A 17,950-nucleotide genomic window follows, 5' to 3' on the forward strand; every position below is an offset into this window, starting at 1 on the left:
TGAAAACATGAACTTTAACCACTCAAATAGCTGAAGGCAAATATATTCTTTTAAAAGCCTCATTATGTTTAAATCAATCTCATGATTTTGGGGACCTGACTAATGATTTTTGAATATCAGTGATTGGCAATAAATAACTGTGCTTAAAAACCAACTTTCACTACCGCATGTGAGAGAGAGATTGGATAAAAGACTACATTTCCCAAAAGCCTCTCTGTAGGACTTAGTTATGTCACTGAGCAGAGACTTTAGAGCCTGCTTATCGGAAGACGGTGTGGGGTGAGTGCTCCTTGGTGCTGCTAGAACTTTAGGAAAATGACCTCAAGAGAGTGACTCACTGACTTTTAATTCTTTCCAGATTCTTTTGGGTGGGTGGGTGAGTGTGCCTGTTATGTTACATGCTGAATGCTACCCCCAGGAGGAGAGGAGTTTGCCTTTCCCAGAGAGATGGCCCCGAACCAGCAAGTTCGCGTTGTCAGCCTGTGCAGCGGCTGTTGCAGAACTAGGTACTAGCCACTATGATTTTATTAGAGGGAAGGGAGTTGTGATTGACTGGGGTGGGGGGTAGGGAAAATGCTCAGCCCCATTCCCTCAGCTCTCTGTTTACTGCTGCCTCAACATTCAACAACTTCCGGGCGCAGGGAACTTGTTACATTGGCCTCTCCTCTTTATACTTTTCTGTGTAGTGCAGCTTGAAAAATATATTGCATCACATGCAGGGGTGAAAGTAACTTAAAGGATTTACCAGTATGCTAGAGTCCTGACCACGGGCGTGGCCTCAACCGGAAGAGGCGTGGCCTCTAAATCAAGATTTAAAGGCCCCGGGGCTCCAGCTGGGAGCCCTGGGGCCTTTAAATGACTCCGGGAGCCACCAGCTGCAAAGGCAGCTGGGAGCCCCCGAGGCTCGGGATGATTTAAAGGGCCCGGGGCTCTGGCCACCGCTACAGCAGTGGAGCTCCAGGTCCTTTAAATTGCCGATGGAGCCCTGCCGCCGCTACCCCGGGGCTCCGGCAGCAGGGCTTAGGCGGCACTTTAAAGGGCCTGGGGCTCCCCGCAGTGGCTGGAGCCCCTGGCCCTTTAAATCATTGCCGGAGCCCTGCCGGTGCTACACCAGGGCTCTGGCAGCTGGGCTTGGGCGGTGATTTAAAGGGCCCGGGACTCCGGCTGCTGCGGGGAGCCCCTGGCCTTTTAAATCATCACCGGAGCCCTGCCGCCGCTACCTCCAGGGCTCCGGCGGCCGGGCTCAGGCGGCGCTTTAAAGGGCCCAGGGCTCCTCACAGCAGCAGGTGCCCTGGGCCCTTTAAAACGCCGCCTGAGCCTCACTGCCGGAGCCCCGGGGTAGCAGCGGCAGGGCTCCGGCGGTGATTTAAAGGTCCCGGGGCTCCCCGCAGCGGTTGGAGCACTGGGCCCTTTAAATCACTGCCAGAGCCCTGCCACCGCTACCCCGGTGTTTGGGAGGCGATTTAAAGGGCCGGGGCTCTGGCCGCTGTAGGGTGTCCCGGACCCTTTAACTCGCCAGCCTGGGGAAGCTGGTCCGGACAGTACTGGCTTACTTTCACCTCTGATGGCATGGTTTCTCCGGGTCTGCTGCTTTGCAAACTTGGTGTTGCTCCGCGGTAGGTCTTTCAGATCTAGGGCTTGTCTACACTGACAATTTAGAGTGCTGCAACTTTCTCGCTTGGGGGTGTGAAAAAACACCCCCCTGAGTGCAGCAAGTTTCAGCACTGTAAAGTGCCAGTGTAGACAGTGCACCAGCGCTGGGAGCCGCACCCCTCGTGGAGGTGGATTTTTTTATAGTGCTGGGACAGCAGCGCTTTAGCGTTGCCAGTGTAGACTAGCCCGAAGTCTTTGCCGTTGAGAACAGTGGGATGTAATAGTGAACCAAGACAAGTTCTGAGTGATTTAAATGTGCAATGTACTGTTTTTTCTGATAGAAGACCAAAAAGGCAGAACAATCAGTTGAAGTTGACTGTGGGAGTAATTTGCCTTCTACAGTTAGTTTAGAGTAGCGCTCCCCCTTCTCTCCAAAAAGAGATCTAATCTAGTTGGGAAGCTCATGTTTCTAATTACAGCAGAGCTGTCTTTAGAGATGTGTCGGTGCAACAGAGAGAGAGCAGATATTTAAGGAAGAGGGAATGCCTATACAATGCTGCACTGTGATAAATAATTTGTTATTTTGTAATATCTATGTAGGGTAAACTATTAATTTGTACATGCAAACTGGGTGCAATGTCCTAGTGATTTAAGGGTTCTCTTTTGTTTAAAGATATCCAATACAAGAAATAATAATTTATAATATGGGATTATATTGTGACTTTACCGGCATCCCTAAGTATTATTATTAGTGTTGTTTGTTATTTGTATTACTGTAGTGCCTAGGAGCCCTTGTCATGGGCCAGAACCCCATTGTGCTAGGCTCTGTACAAACACAGAACCAAGAGATAGATTGTAATGTCTGTGTAGTACAGACTAAGTATAAAACAAGAGACAACCGATGGATACAGACAGCCTGGGAAATACAAGGCAGTGTTTGTTAGCACAAGAGGCGGTGGTCTCAGCACACCAGCAGCCTAGCTGTTGTCAAGTTTTTTTTTTATGTAAGGGCAGTGTGTAACTGCACTGCCCCAGAAGCAGCACAGGGAAGGGATTAAGGGACACTCTCTTCCCTGGTTCTGCTTTGTTCCAAGGGGAAAAGTAATCTTCTATTAATCCACGCCAGGGGTCGGCAACCTCTGGCACGCAGCTCGCCAGGGTAAGCACCCTGGCGGGCCGGGCCGGTTTGTTTACCTGCCGCATCCGCAGGTTCGGCCGATCGCGGCTCCCACTGGCCGCGGTTCGCTGTTCCAGGCCAATGGGGGCTGCGGGAAGCGGCATGGGCTGAGGGATGTGCTGGCCGCGGCTTCTCGCAGCCCCCATTGGCCTGGAGCGGCGAACCGCGGCCAGTGGGAGCCGCGATCGGCCGAACCTGCGGACGCGGCAGGTAAACAAACCGGCCCGGCCCGCCAGGGTGCTTACCCTGGCGAGCCGCGTGCCAGAGGTTGCTGACCCGTGATCCACGCCAATAGAAGATTGCTTCCCCCTCTGCTCAAAACAGCTCCCCCACATTGTGGGATGGAGCAGTCAAACATCTGCCCATTTCATGCTCCCCTGCATGGGGATGGGGAGATTACTGGCTCTGCAGAGTGTGCTTTCCCTCTGGAAATGTAGAGTGGCCACTTGAGAATGAGGGGGTGCCTGACCTGCCCAACTGCATTGTGCACACCAAAGTCTTGGTCACAGAGTATGTAAAAGGGTGGAAGTAATTGACAAGGATTTAACGTGCTCTAGCATCTTCCAGAAACTCCAAATGCTTCTTCAAAGAAACTTCAAAAGCGGGGCAGGTGGTAAGCATTGGATTTGGAAGGAAAAGAACTTGGGATAGAATGAAAGGCAATTGATGTATTTTTGCTATCTTGTCAAAAGGCACCATGAATAATGAGCCTCCTGCCTCAGTCAGGATGAGCACCTGCTAACAGTGCCTGCGGCAAATCAAATGCTGCCAGCCTGCGTTTCGCAACACTGTGTTCTGCAGGATGCGGCCTTTGTTCAGCTGTGTTCCCTGTTGTTTTCTGCTAGTGACCTTTCCCCTGGATCTCACGAAAACGCGACTGCAGATCCAAGGTGAAGCTGCTGTTTGTCGGTATGGAGCTGCTGCCGGAAGAGCTGTACCCTACCGTGGCATGCTACGTACTGCAGCAGGGATTGTTCAAGAGGAAGGCTTACTAAAACTCTGGCAAGGAGCAACACCTGCTGTCTACAGACACATAGGTGATTATCTTGTCCCATAGCAATGAGTCAGAATGCTGTATGCCAGCGGTTTTCAAACTTTTTTTCTGGTGACCCAGTTGAAGAAAACTGTTGATGCCCGTGACCCAATGGAGCTGGGGATGAGGGGTTTGGGGTGTGGGAGGGGCTCAGGGCTAGGGCAGAGGGTTGGGGTGTGGGGCTGAGGACTGCAGGGTGGGGCTGGGAATAAGGGGTTCAGGGTGTGGGAGGGGGTTCTGGGCTGGGTGAGGGGTTGGGGTGCAGGAGGGGGTCATGGCACTGGGCTGCGGGTGCAGGCTCTGGGGTGGAGCTGGGGATGAGGGGTTTGATGTGCAGGAGGGGGCTCTGGGTTTGGGGGGGACTCAGGGCTGGGGCAGGGGATTGGGGTGCAGGGTTAGGCCATGGGCTTACCTCGGGCAGCTCCTGGTCAGTGGCGCAGCAGGGGTGCTAATAGACTCATAGACTCATAGACTTTAAGGTCAGAAGGGACCAATATGGTCATCTAGTCTGACCTCCCGCATGATGCAGGCCACAAAAGCTGACCCACCCACAACAGAATCTTCCAGCCTGCGACCCCTGCCCTATGCTGCGGAGGAAGGCGAAAAACCTCCAGGGCCTCTGCCAATCTACCCTGGAGGAAAATTCCTTCCCGACCCCAAATATGGCGATCAGCAGAACCCCGAGCATACAGGCAAGATTCTACAGCCGGACCCTCATTTTACCCGCGATGGCACGTTAATGCCTAATTGACTAAAATCACGTTATCCCTTCAAACCATTCCCTCCATAAACTTATCAAGCCTAATCTTGAAGCCAGAAAGGTCTTTCGCCCCCACCGTTTCCCTCGGAAGGCTGTTCCAAAATTTCACCCCTCTGACGGTTAGAAACCTTCTTCTAATTTCAAGCCTAAACTTCCCCACGGCCAGTTTATATCCATTCGTTCTCGTGTCCACATTACTACTGAGCTGAAATAATTCCTCTCCCTCCTTGGTATTAATCCCTTTGATATATTTAAAGAGAGCAATCATATCCCCCCTCAGCCTTCTTTTGGTTAGGCTAAACAAACCGAGCTCCTCGAGTCTCCTTTCATAGGAAAGGTTTTCCATTCCTCGGATCATCCTAGTGGCCCTTCTCTGTACCAGTTCCAGTTTAAGTTCATCCTTTTTAAACATAGGAGACCAGAACTGCACACAGTACTCCAAATGAGGTCTCACCAGCGCCTTGTATAACGGAAGCAGCACCTCCCTGTCCCTACTAGAAATACCTCGCCTAACGCATCCCAAAATCGCATTAGCTTTTTTCACAGCCACGTCACATTGCCGACTCATAGTCATCCTGCGATCAACCAGGACTCCGAGGTCCTTCTCCTCCTCCGTCACTTCCAACCTATGCGTCCCTAACTTATAACTAAAATTCTTATTAGTCATCCCTAAATGCATCACCTTACACTTCTCACTATTAAATCTCATCCTATTATTGTTACTCCAATTTACAAGGTCATCCAAGTCTCCCTGCAGAATATCCCGATCCTTCTCCGAATTGGCAATACCTCCCAACTTTGTGTCATCCGCAAACTTTATCAGCCCACTCCTACATTCGGTTCCGAGGTCAGTAACGAATAGATTGAATAAAATCGGACCCAAAACCGAACCTTGAGGAACCCCACTGGTGACCTCCATCCAACCCGACAGTTCACCTTTCAGTACTACCCGCTGCAGTCTCCCCTTTAACCAGTTCTTTATCCACCTCTGGAATTTCATATCGATCCCCATATTTTCCAATTTAACCAATAATTCCTCGTGCGGGACAGTATCAAACGCTTTACTAAAATCGAGGTAAATTAGATCCACCGCATTTCCTTTATCTAGAAGGTCTGTTACTTTCTCAAAGAAGGAGATCAAGTTGGTTTGGCACGATCTGCCTTTCGTAAACTCATGTTGTAATTTGTCCCAATTGCCATTCACCTCAAGGTCCTTAACTACTTTTTCCTTCAAAATTTTTTCCAAGACCTTGCATACTACAGAAGTTAAACTAACAGGCCTGTAGTTACCCGGGTCACTTTTTTTCCCCTTCTTAAAAATAGGAACCACATTAGCTATTTTCCAGTCCATTGGTACCACCCCCGAGTTTACAGATTTATTAAAAATTATCGCCAAGGGGCTTGCAATTTCTCGCGCCAGCTCCTTCAATATTCTAGGATGGAGATCATCCGGTCCGCCCGATTTAGTCCCATTTAGCTGGTCAAGTTTGGCTTCCACCTCTGATACTGTAATGTCAATCGCCCCTCCTTTATTCCCCTCTGTCCCGCTCCCTCTATTCCTAAGCCCTTCATTAGCCTTATGAACACCGAGGCAAAATATTCATTTAGATATTGTGCCATGCCTAGATTATCCTTAATCTCCACTCCATTTACATGCTTCAGCGGTCCCACTTCCTCTTTCTTTGTTTTCTTCCTATTTATATGGCTATAAAACCTCTTACTATTGGATTTAATTCCCGTCGCGAGGTCCACGGCTTTTGGCCTTTCTCACCGCATTCCTACATGCTCTGACCTCAATAAGGTAGGTTTCCTTGCCGATCCGTCCCCTCTTCCATTCTTTGTACGCTTTCTGTTTTTTCTTAATCGCCCTTTTGAGACGCCCGCTCATCCAGCTAGGTCTAATTCTCCTGCCTACTAACCGTTTCCCCTTTCTCGGGATACAGGCCTCGGACAGCTCGTGCAACTTCAGCTTGAAATAATCCCAGGCCTCATCTGCCTTTAGCTCTCTAAGTATGTTAGCCCAATCCACTTCCCTAAGTAGTTGCCTTAATTTATTAAAGTTGGCCTTTTTGAAATCGTAAACCTTAGTCACAGTTTCATTTCTGTTAATCCTTCCATTTAGTTTAAACCGAATTAGCTCATGGTCACTCGAGCCAAGGTTGTCCCCTACTACCATTTCCTCAACTAGGTCCTCACTACTCACCAGCACCAAATCTAAAATGGCATCCCCCCTCGTCGGTTCAGCTACTACTTGATGAAGGAATTCATCTGCTAGCACGTCTAGGAACATCTGAGCCCTATTATTGTTACTAGCATTTGTTCCCCAATCTATGTCCGGGAAGTTAAAGTCCCCCATGATTACACAGCTCTTATTAGTTTTTACTTCCTTAAAAACATTAAATAGTTCTCTGTCCGCATCCAGGCTAGATCCCGGCGGTCTATAGCACACCCCAAGCAGTATCTCAGGGGAGGCTCTAGTAGTTCTTTTACCCAGTGTAATCATTGCCCAGACAGACTCCGTCTTATCCATTCCATCACTTATTATTTCTTTACATTTTAGCTCATTATTCACATACAGTGCCACACCCCCACCTTTACCTTTTTTCCGGTCATTCCTAAACAGCACATACCCTTCGATACCTGTACTCCAGTCATGACTACAGTTCCACCATGTTTCGGTTATTCCTACGATATCAGGTTTCATTTCTTGGACCAGGAGCTCCAATTCCTCCATTTTGTTACCTAGGCTTCCTGCCTGTCCTGGCACTGCGGACCACGCTGCCCCCTGGAAGCGGCCAGCAGCAGGTCCAGTTCCTAGGCGGAGGCGCACAAGCGGCTCCACGCAGCTCTCACCCACAGGCACGGCTCCCCCAGCTCCCACTGGCCAGTTCATGGCCAATGGGAGTGCGGAGCTGGTGCTCAGGGCGGGGGCAGTGTGCAGAGCCCCGTGGACCCCTGCCTAGGAGCCAGACGTGCTGGTGGCTGCTTCCAGGGCACAGCACGGCGTCGGAACAGGTAGAAACTAACCTGCCTAGCCGGGCAGCACCGCTGACCGGACTTTTAATGGCCCGGTCGGCGGTGCTGACCAGAGCCGCCGCAACCCAGTGCCTTACATTCCGCAACCCAGTCCTGGGTTGCGACCCGCAGTTTGAAAACCACTGCTGTGTGCTATGTCCCACAGCTATGCTGTCTTGTGTCATAATCCTGCCATGTCTCTTTGTAACCCTTCTGGCAAGTGCCAATGGCAGCACCAGGGGTCATTCAATGTGCCTAGAGGTCCTCTTAGGCCTGGTCTACACTACACCTTTAATTCGGATTTAGTGGCTTTAATTCGAATTAACTCTGGAACCGTCCACACAACGAAGCCATTTAATTCGAATTAAAGGGCCCTTTAATTCGATTTCTGTACTCCACCCCGACGAGCGGAGTAGCGCCAAAATCGAATTTGTCAATTCGAATTAGCGTTAGTGTGGCCGCAATTCGATGTTATTGGCCTCCAGGAGCTATCCCACAGTGCACCATTGTGACCGCTCTGGCCAGCAATCTGAACTCGCATGCACTGGCCAGGTGGACAGGAAAAGCCCCGGGAACATTTGAATTTCATTTCCTGTTTGCACAGCGTGGAGAGCACAGGTGACCACAGAGAGCTCATCAGCACAGGTAACCATGCAGGCTGATAATCGAAAAAGAGCACCAGCATGGACCGTACAGGAGGTACTGGATTTGATCTCTATATGGGGAGAGGATTCAGTGCTAGCTGAACTGCGTTCGAAAAGACGAAATGCCAAAACTTATGAAAAAATTTCCAAGGGCATGATGGAGAGAGGCCACAATAGGGACACAGATCAGTGCCGCGTGAAAGTCAAGGAGCTCAGACAAGCCTATCAAAAAGCAAAGGAGGCAAACGGTCGCTCCGGGTCAGAGCCGCGGACATGCCGCTTCTACGCTGAGCTAAATGCATTTCTAGGGGGGGCCGCCACCACTACCCCACCTCTGACTGTGGATTCCGAGCTGGGGATAATCTCATCAGGGACACCTGATGATTCCGCGGAAGGGGAAGAGGAGGAGGAGGAGGACGAGCTGGCAGAGAGCACCCAGCTCTCCGTTCTCCCCAACAGCCAGGAACTGTTTCTCACCCTGACTGAAGTACCCTCCCAAGCCTCCCAAGCCAGCACCCAAGACCATGACCCCATGGAAGGGACCTCAGGTGAGTTTACCTTTTAAAATATAAAACATGGTTTAAAAGCAAGCATTTTTAATGATTAATTTGCCCTGAGCACTTGGGATGCATTCGCAGCCAGTACAGCTACTGGAAAAGTCTGTTAACATGTCTGGGGATGGAGCGGAAATCCTCCAGGGACATCTCCATGAAGCTCTCCTGGAGGTACTCCAAAAGCCTTGCCACAAGGTTTCTGGGCAGTGCAGCCTTATTCCGTCCTCCATGGTAGGACACTTGACCACGCCATGCTAGTAGCAAGTAATCTGGTATCATTGCCTGACAGAGCCTGGCAGCGTATGGTCCCGGTGTTTGCTGGCATTCAAGCAACATCCGTTCTTTATCTTGCTGTGTAATCCTCAGGAGAGTGATATCGCTTAGGGTAACCTGGTTGAAATAAGGGAATTTAATTAAGGGGACTGAGGTGGCCGTTCCTACTGGGCTGTTTGCCTGTGGCTGAAAAGAAATCCTTCCCTGCATTTAGCCAAGTGCAAGGGGGGGGGGGAGGATTGGCCCAGAGCTTTTCGCGTTTTGCTAGCAGGGATCTTCCCTGATACCAGCCAGGCGGTGGGGGGAGGGATAAAGCACTCATCCCAGAGAATTCATGGCGGGTGGGGGGGGGGGTGTTAGTTTGGTTCCTGCAGGGATGTTCCCTGATACCAGCCACGCGGTGGGGGGAGGGATAAAGCACTCATCCCAGAGAATTCATGGCGGGTGGGGGGGGGGTGTTAGTTTGGTTCCTGCAGGGATCTTCCCTGATACCAGCCACGCGGTGGGGGGAGGGATAAAGCACTCATCCCAGAGAATTCATGGCGGGTGGGGGGGGGGTGTTAGTTTGGTTCCTGCTGGGATCTTCCCTGATACCAGCCAGGCGGTGGGGGGAGGGATAAAGCACTCATCCCAGAGAATTCATGGCGGGTGGGGGGGGGGGTGTTAGTTTGGTTCCTGCAGGGATCTTCCCTGATACCAGCCAGGCGGTGGGGGGAGGGATAAAGCACTCATCCCAGAGAATTGGATGGGGGGGGGGGTGTTAACCTTCAGCAGCAGAAAACAAGCTAACAGGAAAACTGCAGCACAACGGGCTTTGCTTGGTATGTGGGAAAGCAGGGCGCAGAAGCCTAAAGACAGTGGCTTACCATGGCAGCATGCAAGGTGAATTCTGTTGCCCCGACCTGCGTCTGTGATCTCTAGCAGCAAAGCCACAGGCACTCAATATTAAGAGGCAAAATGCGACCTTGCACAGAAATCACATGTGCTATGTAATGTGAATAGTATACACCGTGAAAGAGTATAAGCATTGTTCTGAAAAATGTATCTTTTAAAAAAATTCTCTCCTTTTTTCACTCCCTCCAGCAGGTGCAAATGTTTCAAGCCTCCCTCCTCCTTCCCGAAGGCTATCCCAGATAAGGCGTCGTAAAAAAAAAACGAGAGAAGAGATGTTTTCCGAAATCATGCAATCCACCAGGAATGAAAGAGCTCATCTGAATGAGTGGAAGGAGACGGTTTGCAAGTATAGGAAAGAAGCCAGTGACCGTGAGGACAGGAGGGACCAACGTGAGGACATGAGGGACCAACGTGAGGACAGAAGGGACCAACGTGAGGAGAGGAGAGACGCTCGAGATGAGAGGTGGCGGCAGGAAGATCAGAGGAGTCGGGAAGCAACGCTGGGGCTGCTGCGTGAGCAAACAGACATGCTCCGGCGTCTGGTGGAGCTTCAGGAACGGCTGCTGGAGAACCGAGTGCCGCTACAGCCCCTGTATAACCCCCCTACCTCCTCACCATGTTCCATAGCCTCCACACCCAGACGTGTAAGAACACGGGGGGGGAGGCTCCGTACACCCTCCCATTCCACCCCAGTGGACAGCCCAAGCAAAAGGCTGCCATTTTTTAAACCTTTTTTTACTGGGCTTTTCCTTCCCGCTGATCCTCCTCCCAAACCCCACTCAGGTTCTGTGCCGCTACAGCCCCTGTATAACCCCCCTACCTCCTCACCATTTTCCATAGCCTCCCCACCCAGATGTGTAAGAACACGGGAGGGGAGGCTCCGTACACCCTCCCATTCCACCCCAGTGGACAGCCCAAGCAAAAGGCTGCCATTTTCTTAACCTTTTTTTACTGGGCTTTTCCTTCCCGCTGATCCTCCTCCCAAACCCCACTCAGGTTCTCTCCCTCTTTTTATAATCAATTCATAAAGAATAAATGATTTTTAAACAATGGTGACTTTATTTCCTTTGAAAGCAAGCTGGGGGAAGGGGGAGGGTGGGTTCCTTACAGAGAATGAGTCAATAAAGGGGGCGGGTTTTCAGGAAGGATAAACAAACATAAATTTCACACTGTAGCCTGGCCAGTCATGAAACTGGTTTTCAAAGCTTCCCTAATGCGCAGCGCTTCATCGTGTGCTCTTCTAATCGCCCTGGTGTCTGGCTGCGAGTAATCAGCAGCCAGGCGATTTGCCTCAGCCTCCCACCCTGCCATAAAGGTCTCCCCCTTGCTCTCACAGAGATTGTGAAGCACACAGCAAGCAGTAATAACAATGGGGATATTGGTTTGGCTGAGGTCTGAGCGAGTCAATAAGGATCGCCAGCGACCTTTTAAACGGCCAAATGCACATTCTACCACCATTCTGCACTTGCTCAGCCTGTAGTTGAACAACTCCTGACTCCTGTCCAGGCTGCCTGTGTATGGCTTCATGAGCCATGGCATTAAGGGGTAGGCTGGGTCCCCAAGAATAACAATTGGCATTTCAACATCCCCCACGGTTATTTTCTGGTCCGGAAAGTAAGTCCCTTGCTGCAGCCGTTTAAACAGATTGGTGTTCCTGAAGACGCGAGCGTCATGAACCCTTCCCGGCCAGCCCACATGGATGTTGGTGAAACGTCCCTTGTGATCCACAAGTGCTTGCAGCACCATTGAGAAGTACCCCTTGCGGTTTATGTACTGGGTACCCTGGTGCTCCGGTGCCAAGATAGGAATATGGGTTCCATCTATTGCCCCACCACAGTTAGGGAATCCCATTGCAGCAAAGCCATCCACTATGACCTGCACATTTCCCAGAGTCACTACCTTTCGTAGCAGCACCTCCGTGATTGCTTTGGCTACTTGCATCACAGCAGCCCCCACAGTAGATTTGCCCACTCCAAATTGATTCCCGACTGACCGGTAGCTGTCTGGCGTTGCAAGCTTCCACAGGGCTATCGCCACTCGCTTCTCAACTGTGAGGGCTGCTCTCATCTTGGTATTCTGGCGCTTCAGGGCAGGGGAAAGCAAGTCACAAAGTTCCATGAAAGTGCCCTTACGCATGCGAAAGTTTCGCAGCCACTGGGAATCGTCCCACACCTGCAACACTATGCGGTCCCACCAGTCTGTGCTTGTTTCCCGGGCCCAGAATCGGCGTTCAAAGCCTATAACCTGGCCCATTAACATCATAATCTCCAAAGCACCGGGGCCCGCGGTCTCAGAGAATTCTGTGTCCGTGTCCATGTCCTCATCACGCTGGTCGCTGCGCTGCAATCGCCGCCTCCTCCTCCTCCTCGCCTCTTTTTTCTGGTCCTGTGTAAGCATAAACTCCACGAGAAAGCGCGAGGTGTTTATAATGTTCAAGACTGCGTTCTGGAGCACAACGGGATCCATGCTTGATGCAGAATGGAGTCTGCAGAGTTCACTCAGGAAAAAAGGCGCGAAATGGTTGTCTGCCGTTGCTTTCAGGGAGGGAGGGGGAGGCTGTACCCAGAACTACCTGCGACAATGTTTTTTGCCCCATCATGCACTGGGGTCTCAACCCAGAATTCCAAGGGGGGTGGAGACTGCGGGAACTATGGGATAGCTATGTAAAAGCTACCCACAATGCAACGCTCTGGAAATCGATGCGCTGGAAGAGCTCTCTCCCAGTGGTCTGCCGCGACTACACAAGCCACGTTAAAGCACTGCCACAACAGTGCTTTAATGTTGCTAGTGAAGACGTGCCCTGAATGAGTGCCAAGAATGCCACTTACACAACCCCAGAAGATGGGACATTCCCCCGCCTGCATATCTCCACCCTCGTCAGAATGACTGGCCTGCATCGTGCATGTTAGGTCACGTAGGCAGGGGTGGGGCAGTGTGCTCTTCAAAATGGCAGCCCCTAGCCATGATACCAGACAAAACCACATCCTGTGTTGCCTCAGTACAGGGTAGGGGACAAACAATTTAAAAACAGGGCTGTCTGACCTAAAACCGGATGAATGGCCTGCCTAACATGACTGCTCTGGTTGGGTCTTGCCATGAAGTCAGTTCTGCATCCCCACCGCAGCTTGTCCAATTGGGCCTCACTGTGAAGTCAGTTCTGCAGACCTGTCACAGATGGTCTGGTCAGGTGTTGCTGTGAAGTCAGTTCTGGTACCCCTGCCACAGCTGGTCTAGTCAGGCCTTACAGTGTGGCTTCATCGACGTTGCTTCTGCCATCAGTTCAGTCCTACAGAATCACTCTGCGCAGGGTTTGGAATCTCCAGGTAGGGAATGGAGAGGAACACTAGACCCTAGTCGTGCTCGCTGGCATAAAGCTCCTGGTCTTTAGAGTGGAGTTCTCCCAACCCTACCTTGCTGAACTTGAATTGCATTCCCTAACCAGATTGTACTACTTGTAATGCCTTACAATGTGTTATCATTCATGCAATCAAAATGTAAGCTAGTTCCAATACAGTATGTAGAACGATGAGTAAACAACATTATAATTAAGACTGATTTAGTCACGGGTATTTTTAGTAAGAGTCAAGGACAGATCACGGGCAATAAACAAAAATTCACAGCCCATGACTTGTACTATAAATACCTCTGACTAAATCTTAGGTGCGCCTGGGGCACCACTGCTGCTCTGGGGCGCTGCTGCTGCTCCGGAGGGGAGGCAGCCCAGGGCGCTGCTGCTGCTCCGGGGGGTAGGCAGCTCAGTGAGCCACTGCTGCTCCTCTGGTGGTCCCTGGGGCCAGCTGCCTGAGGCCGCCTGAGCAGCAGCCGGTGCGGTTGGCCCCAGGGCTGCCTGAGCAGTAGCTGCCTGGGCGGCCCTGAGGTCAGCCGTACCAGCTGCTGCAGGAGTCATGGAGGTCCCGGAAAGTCACGGATCTCCGTGACACTCACAGCCTTAATGATAGCCTCTAGAGGGACCCAAGTGCTCCATCTCCAAGCCTTTTCGCTGTTACTTACATCCTTGCCTGAGTTGGAATGTGCAGTCAAATCATACAATCAAACATTTTCAGTTAAACCCCCTATTTTTCCATTGAGGTCCAGGACTCAAAGGGCTTGTCTACATGGAGACATCCAAGAAAATTAATCCAAATTAACTAAAGGTTGGCATTTGAAGTGGATAGTTATACAGCAACATTCATCAGTAGGTCTCAAAGTGCTTTACAAAGGAGGTCAATATCATTACCCTCAATTTACAGAAGGGAAGTGACTTTTCCAAGGTCACCCAGCAGGGCCAGGACTTGAAACCACGAAATCTGAACCGCAGTCTAGTGCCCCACATGCCCTTCTCAATAGCAGGAACAGGTTCTCAGAGATAGCTGGTTTGTATTTTTTTTTTAATTGCAAATACACTGACAGCAGCAAATCTTAAAGGGATTGCACCTGTGGGAGGGAACGCACATAGAGGATTAATTAATGGCTAGTTTGCTGGAAATGAAACAAATCTCACAGATTGGTTGCGAGATTGCCAGCGAAGTAAAGTGTCTTAAAGTGCTGAGATGCCTCGTATCTGTGACAAGAAATACCACTTAGCAAAAGAGATTCCGTTACACTAACAAGTTCATAGCTAGGGCAAATATTCCATTCAGCCTCTTCTTCCTCTCCTTTTGGATTATTTGTTATTACAGTAGCAACCAAATGCCTCAGTCAGGACCAACGGTCCCATTGTGGTAGATGTTTTACAATTAATCTCTTGGTTTTCTATTATAGTACAAACAAAAGAGAGGGCTGCTCTAAAAATTCTCTTGTGGTTTTGTTTTCTGTAGTATACTCCGGAGTGCGGATGGTTACATATGAGCACATTCGTGACTCTGTGCTTGGTAGAGCTGAAGACGAGAGCTTTCCTCTTTGGTAATTCTGCATATATGCGCTACTGCTTACTGTTGGGGTTGTTGTTGTTACAGCAGTTCTATAGGCCCTGGAAAATTGTCACTCACAGCTTGTCTACACAAGAAAGCTGCACTGGTTTAACTAAGGTGTGAATTTAAATTGATTTAATTAATCCAGTGCAAACATCTGTGAGGAACTCTTATTTCAGTTGAAAAGCAGCTTTCCTTGGTTTAAGTTGACTGGGAACAGGTTTGAGCAAAACTGAAATAGAAGTGTCCACACAGGGGTTTCCACTGGTTTGACCAAATTAGTTTAAAAACCTGTGCCACTTTCCTGTGTAGACAAGTGCCTGGAGTGAAATTCATTCATATGCAGTTGGCCAACACAAGGCCTATGCAATGTGTAAGTTACTATTCGATCTCTACTTTGAAGATTTAAGTGGTACATAGTCCTTGCATTGGTTGTTTGCACAGAGTGAATTTCACCCTAAATCACTAACTTGCAAGTCAGTAATTTGCAATGAATCTCTCTATTATTAAAGAGTGTTGGCAATTTTTCAAAGAGACATTATTGAGGGCATGAGAGCAAACTATCCCACTGCATAGGAAAGATAGGAAGTATGGCAAGAGACAGCCCTGGCTTAACCAAGAGATCTTCAAGGATCTGAAACTCAAAAAAGAGTCCCACAAAAAGTGGAAACTAGGTCAAATTACAGAGGATGAATAGAAACAAACAACACAAGCATGTAGAGACAAAATAAGAAAGGCCAAGGCACAAAATGAGATTAAACTAGCTAGAGACATAAAGAATAACAACATTCTAAACATGCATTATAAGGAAGAGGAAGACCAAGGACAGGGTAGTCCTGTTATTCAATGGTGGGGAAGCGAGGGGGAACAATAACAGAAAATGTGGAAATGGCAGAAGTGCTAAATGACCCCCAGATCCTCTTCTTCAGTACTACTGCATAGCCAGTTATTCCCCATTTTTTAGTTGTGGTTTTTGATTTTTCCTTCCTAAGTGAAGTACTTTGAACTTGTCTTTATTGAATTTCGTGTGGTTTAATTCAGACTAGTTCTCCTATTTGAAAATGACCTTGACAATTTTAAACCGGTCCTCCAAAGTGCTTGCAATCCCTCCCACCTTGGTGTCATCGGCAAATTTTATAAGCATACTCTCTACTCGATTATCCAAGTCATTAATGAACATATTGAATAGTACCAGACTCAGGATAGACCCTGCAAGAACCCACTTGGTGTGTCCTCCCAAATTAAAGGCAAACCACTAATAACTACTCTTCAAGTACTATCTTCCGAACAGTTGTGCACCTACCTTATAGTAATTTCATCTAGACCAGTGCTTCTCAAAGTCGGGCCGCCTCTTGTTCAGGGAAAGCCCCTGGCGGTCCGGGCCGGTTTGTTTACCTGCCGTGTCCGCAGGTTTGGCCAAACGCAGCTCCCACTGACCGCGGTTCGCCGTCCCAGGCCAATGGGGCCTGCGGGAAGGGTGGCCAGTACATCCCTCGGCCCACGCCGCTTCCCGCAGCCCTCATTGGCCTGGGACGACGAATCGCGGTCAGTGGGAGCTGCGATCGGCCGAACCTGCGGACACGGCAGGTAAACAAATCGGCCCGGACCGCCAGGGGCTTTCCCTGAACAAGTGGCGGACCGTCTTTGAGAAGCACTGGTCTAGACCACATTTCCCTAGTTTGCTTATGAGAATGTCATATGGAACTGTGTCAAAAGCCTTACTAACATCAAGGTATATTACCTCTACTGCTTCCCCCCCATCCACTAGGTCAATAATCCTATCAAAGAAGGAAATTAAGTTGGTTTGGCATAATTTATTCTTGACAAATCCACACTGACTATTCCTTATAAACCTATTATGTTCCAGGTACTTAAAAATTGATTGTTTAATAATTTGCCCTAGTATCTTGGCAGGTATTGAAGTTAGGCTGACTGGTTTGTAATTCCCCTCAGTACTCCTTGTTCCCCTTTTTAAAGATTGGTACTATGTTTGCCCTTTTCCAGTCTTCTGGGACCTCTCATGTCCTCCAGGAGTTCTCAAAGATAATTGCTAATGGCTCTAAGGTTGCTTCAGCTAATTCCATAAGGATGAATTTCATCAGGCCCTGCTGACTTGAATACATCTAACTTATCTAAATATTTTCAACCCATTCTTTCCCTATTTTGGCTTGCATTCCTTCCCTGGTTGTTAATATTAATTGTGTTGAATATTTAGTCACCATTAACCTTTTTAGTGAAGACTGAAGCAAAATAGGCGTTAAGCATCTCAGCTTTCTTGACGTCATTGGTTATTAGTAAGGCTCAGATTTTGTCATGCATATTTTTAGTAAAAGTCTCTGACCGGTCACGAGCAATAAAGAAAAATTCATGGAAGCCCATGACCTATCCGTGACTTTTACTAAAAATATGCATGAGAAAATGGGGAGCTGCAGGCTGCCCAGGGGTGCCTGGCTTGGAGCTGCAGGGTCCTCACATCACCGGTGGCTCTAAGCTTGAGGCACCCATGCCACCTGTGGTGGCTCTGGCTCTGTGCTCCCGGGCACCCCCACTGGCTGCGGTGACTCTGTGCTCCTGGGCACCCCCGCCAGCCATGGGGCCAGGAGCTGCAGAGCGGCTGCGGCAGCTGGGAACTCCCAGGGGCTCCAGTGCCCGCCGTGGCCGGGAGCTTGTGGAGCAGCCCTGCTGCCTGGGAGCTGCAGGGCACCCCTGTCTCCCTCTGTGGCTGGGAACTCAGGCCCCGTAGTTCCAAGCCACGGCGACCCTACAGCGGGGGGCTCAAGTCATGGAGGTCTCTGGAAGTCACAGATTCTGTGACCCCTGTGACAAACTCGTAGCCCTAGTTTTTAGCTCTCCTTCCCTGCTAAGTAGACAACCTACATTTTCCTTTGTCTTTCTCTGGCTCCTAGTGTATTTAAATAAGCTCTTCTTATTGCCTTTTATGTCCCTTGCCAGGTATAACTCATTTTGTGCCTTAGCCTTTTTGATTTTGTGTCTACATCCTTGTGGTGTACTTTTGTACTCCTCCTTATCAATTTGACCATCTTTCCACTTTTTGTAGGATTCCGGGTCATTCAAGAACTCCTGATGGAGCTGTATT

At 49.6% G+C, this 17,950-nt stretch overlaps 1 protein-coding gene across 2 annotated transcripts in view; it reads left to right on the forward strand.

Moving 5' to 3' along the window:
* The first annotated feature begins 225 nt into the window (after positions 1 to 225).
* Positions 226 to 17,950, forward strand: part of SLC25A27 (solute carrier family 25 member 27) — a 33,827-nt gene continuing 16,102 nt past the window's right edge. The window contains exons 1-4 of one of the 2 annotated variants that reach the window (XM_065401730.1): positions 231 to 279; positions 359 to 506; positions 3,616 to 3,807; positions 14,761 to 14,845. In XM_065401730.1, the coding sequence (XP_065257802.1) occupies positions 392 to 506; positions 3,616 to 3,807; positions 14,761 to 14,845 (392 nt within the window). In that variant the 5' untranslated portion in view covers positions 231 to 279; positions 359 to 391. Of the gene's footprint in view, positions 280 to 358; positions 507 to 3,615; positions 3,808 to 14,760; positions 14,846 to 17,950 lie in introns of both variants that reach the window. The other variant, XM_065401731.1, reaches the window with a different exon arrangement.

The sequence above is a fragment of the Emys orbicularis genome, chromosome 3, assembly GCF_028017835.1.
Source record: "Emys orbicularis isolate rEmyOrb1 chromosome 3, rEmyOrb1.hap1, whole genome shotgun sequence".
Classification (NCBI taxonomy): domain Eukaryota; kingdom Metazoa; phylum Chordata; order Testudines; family Emydidae; genus Emys; species Emys orbicularis.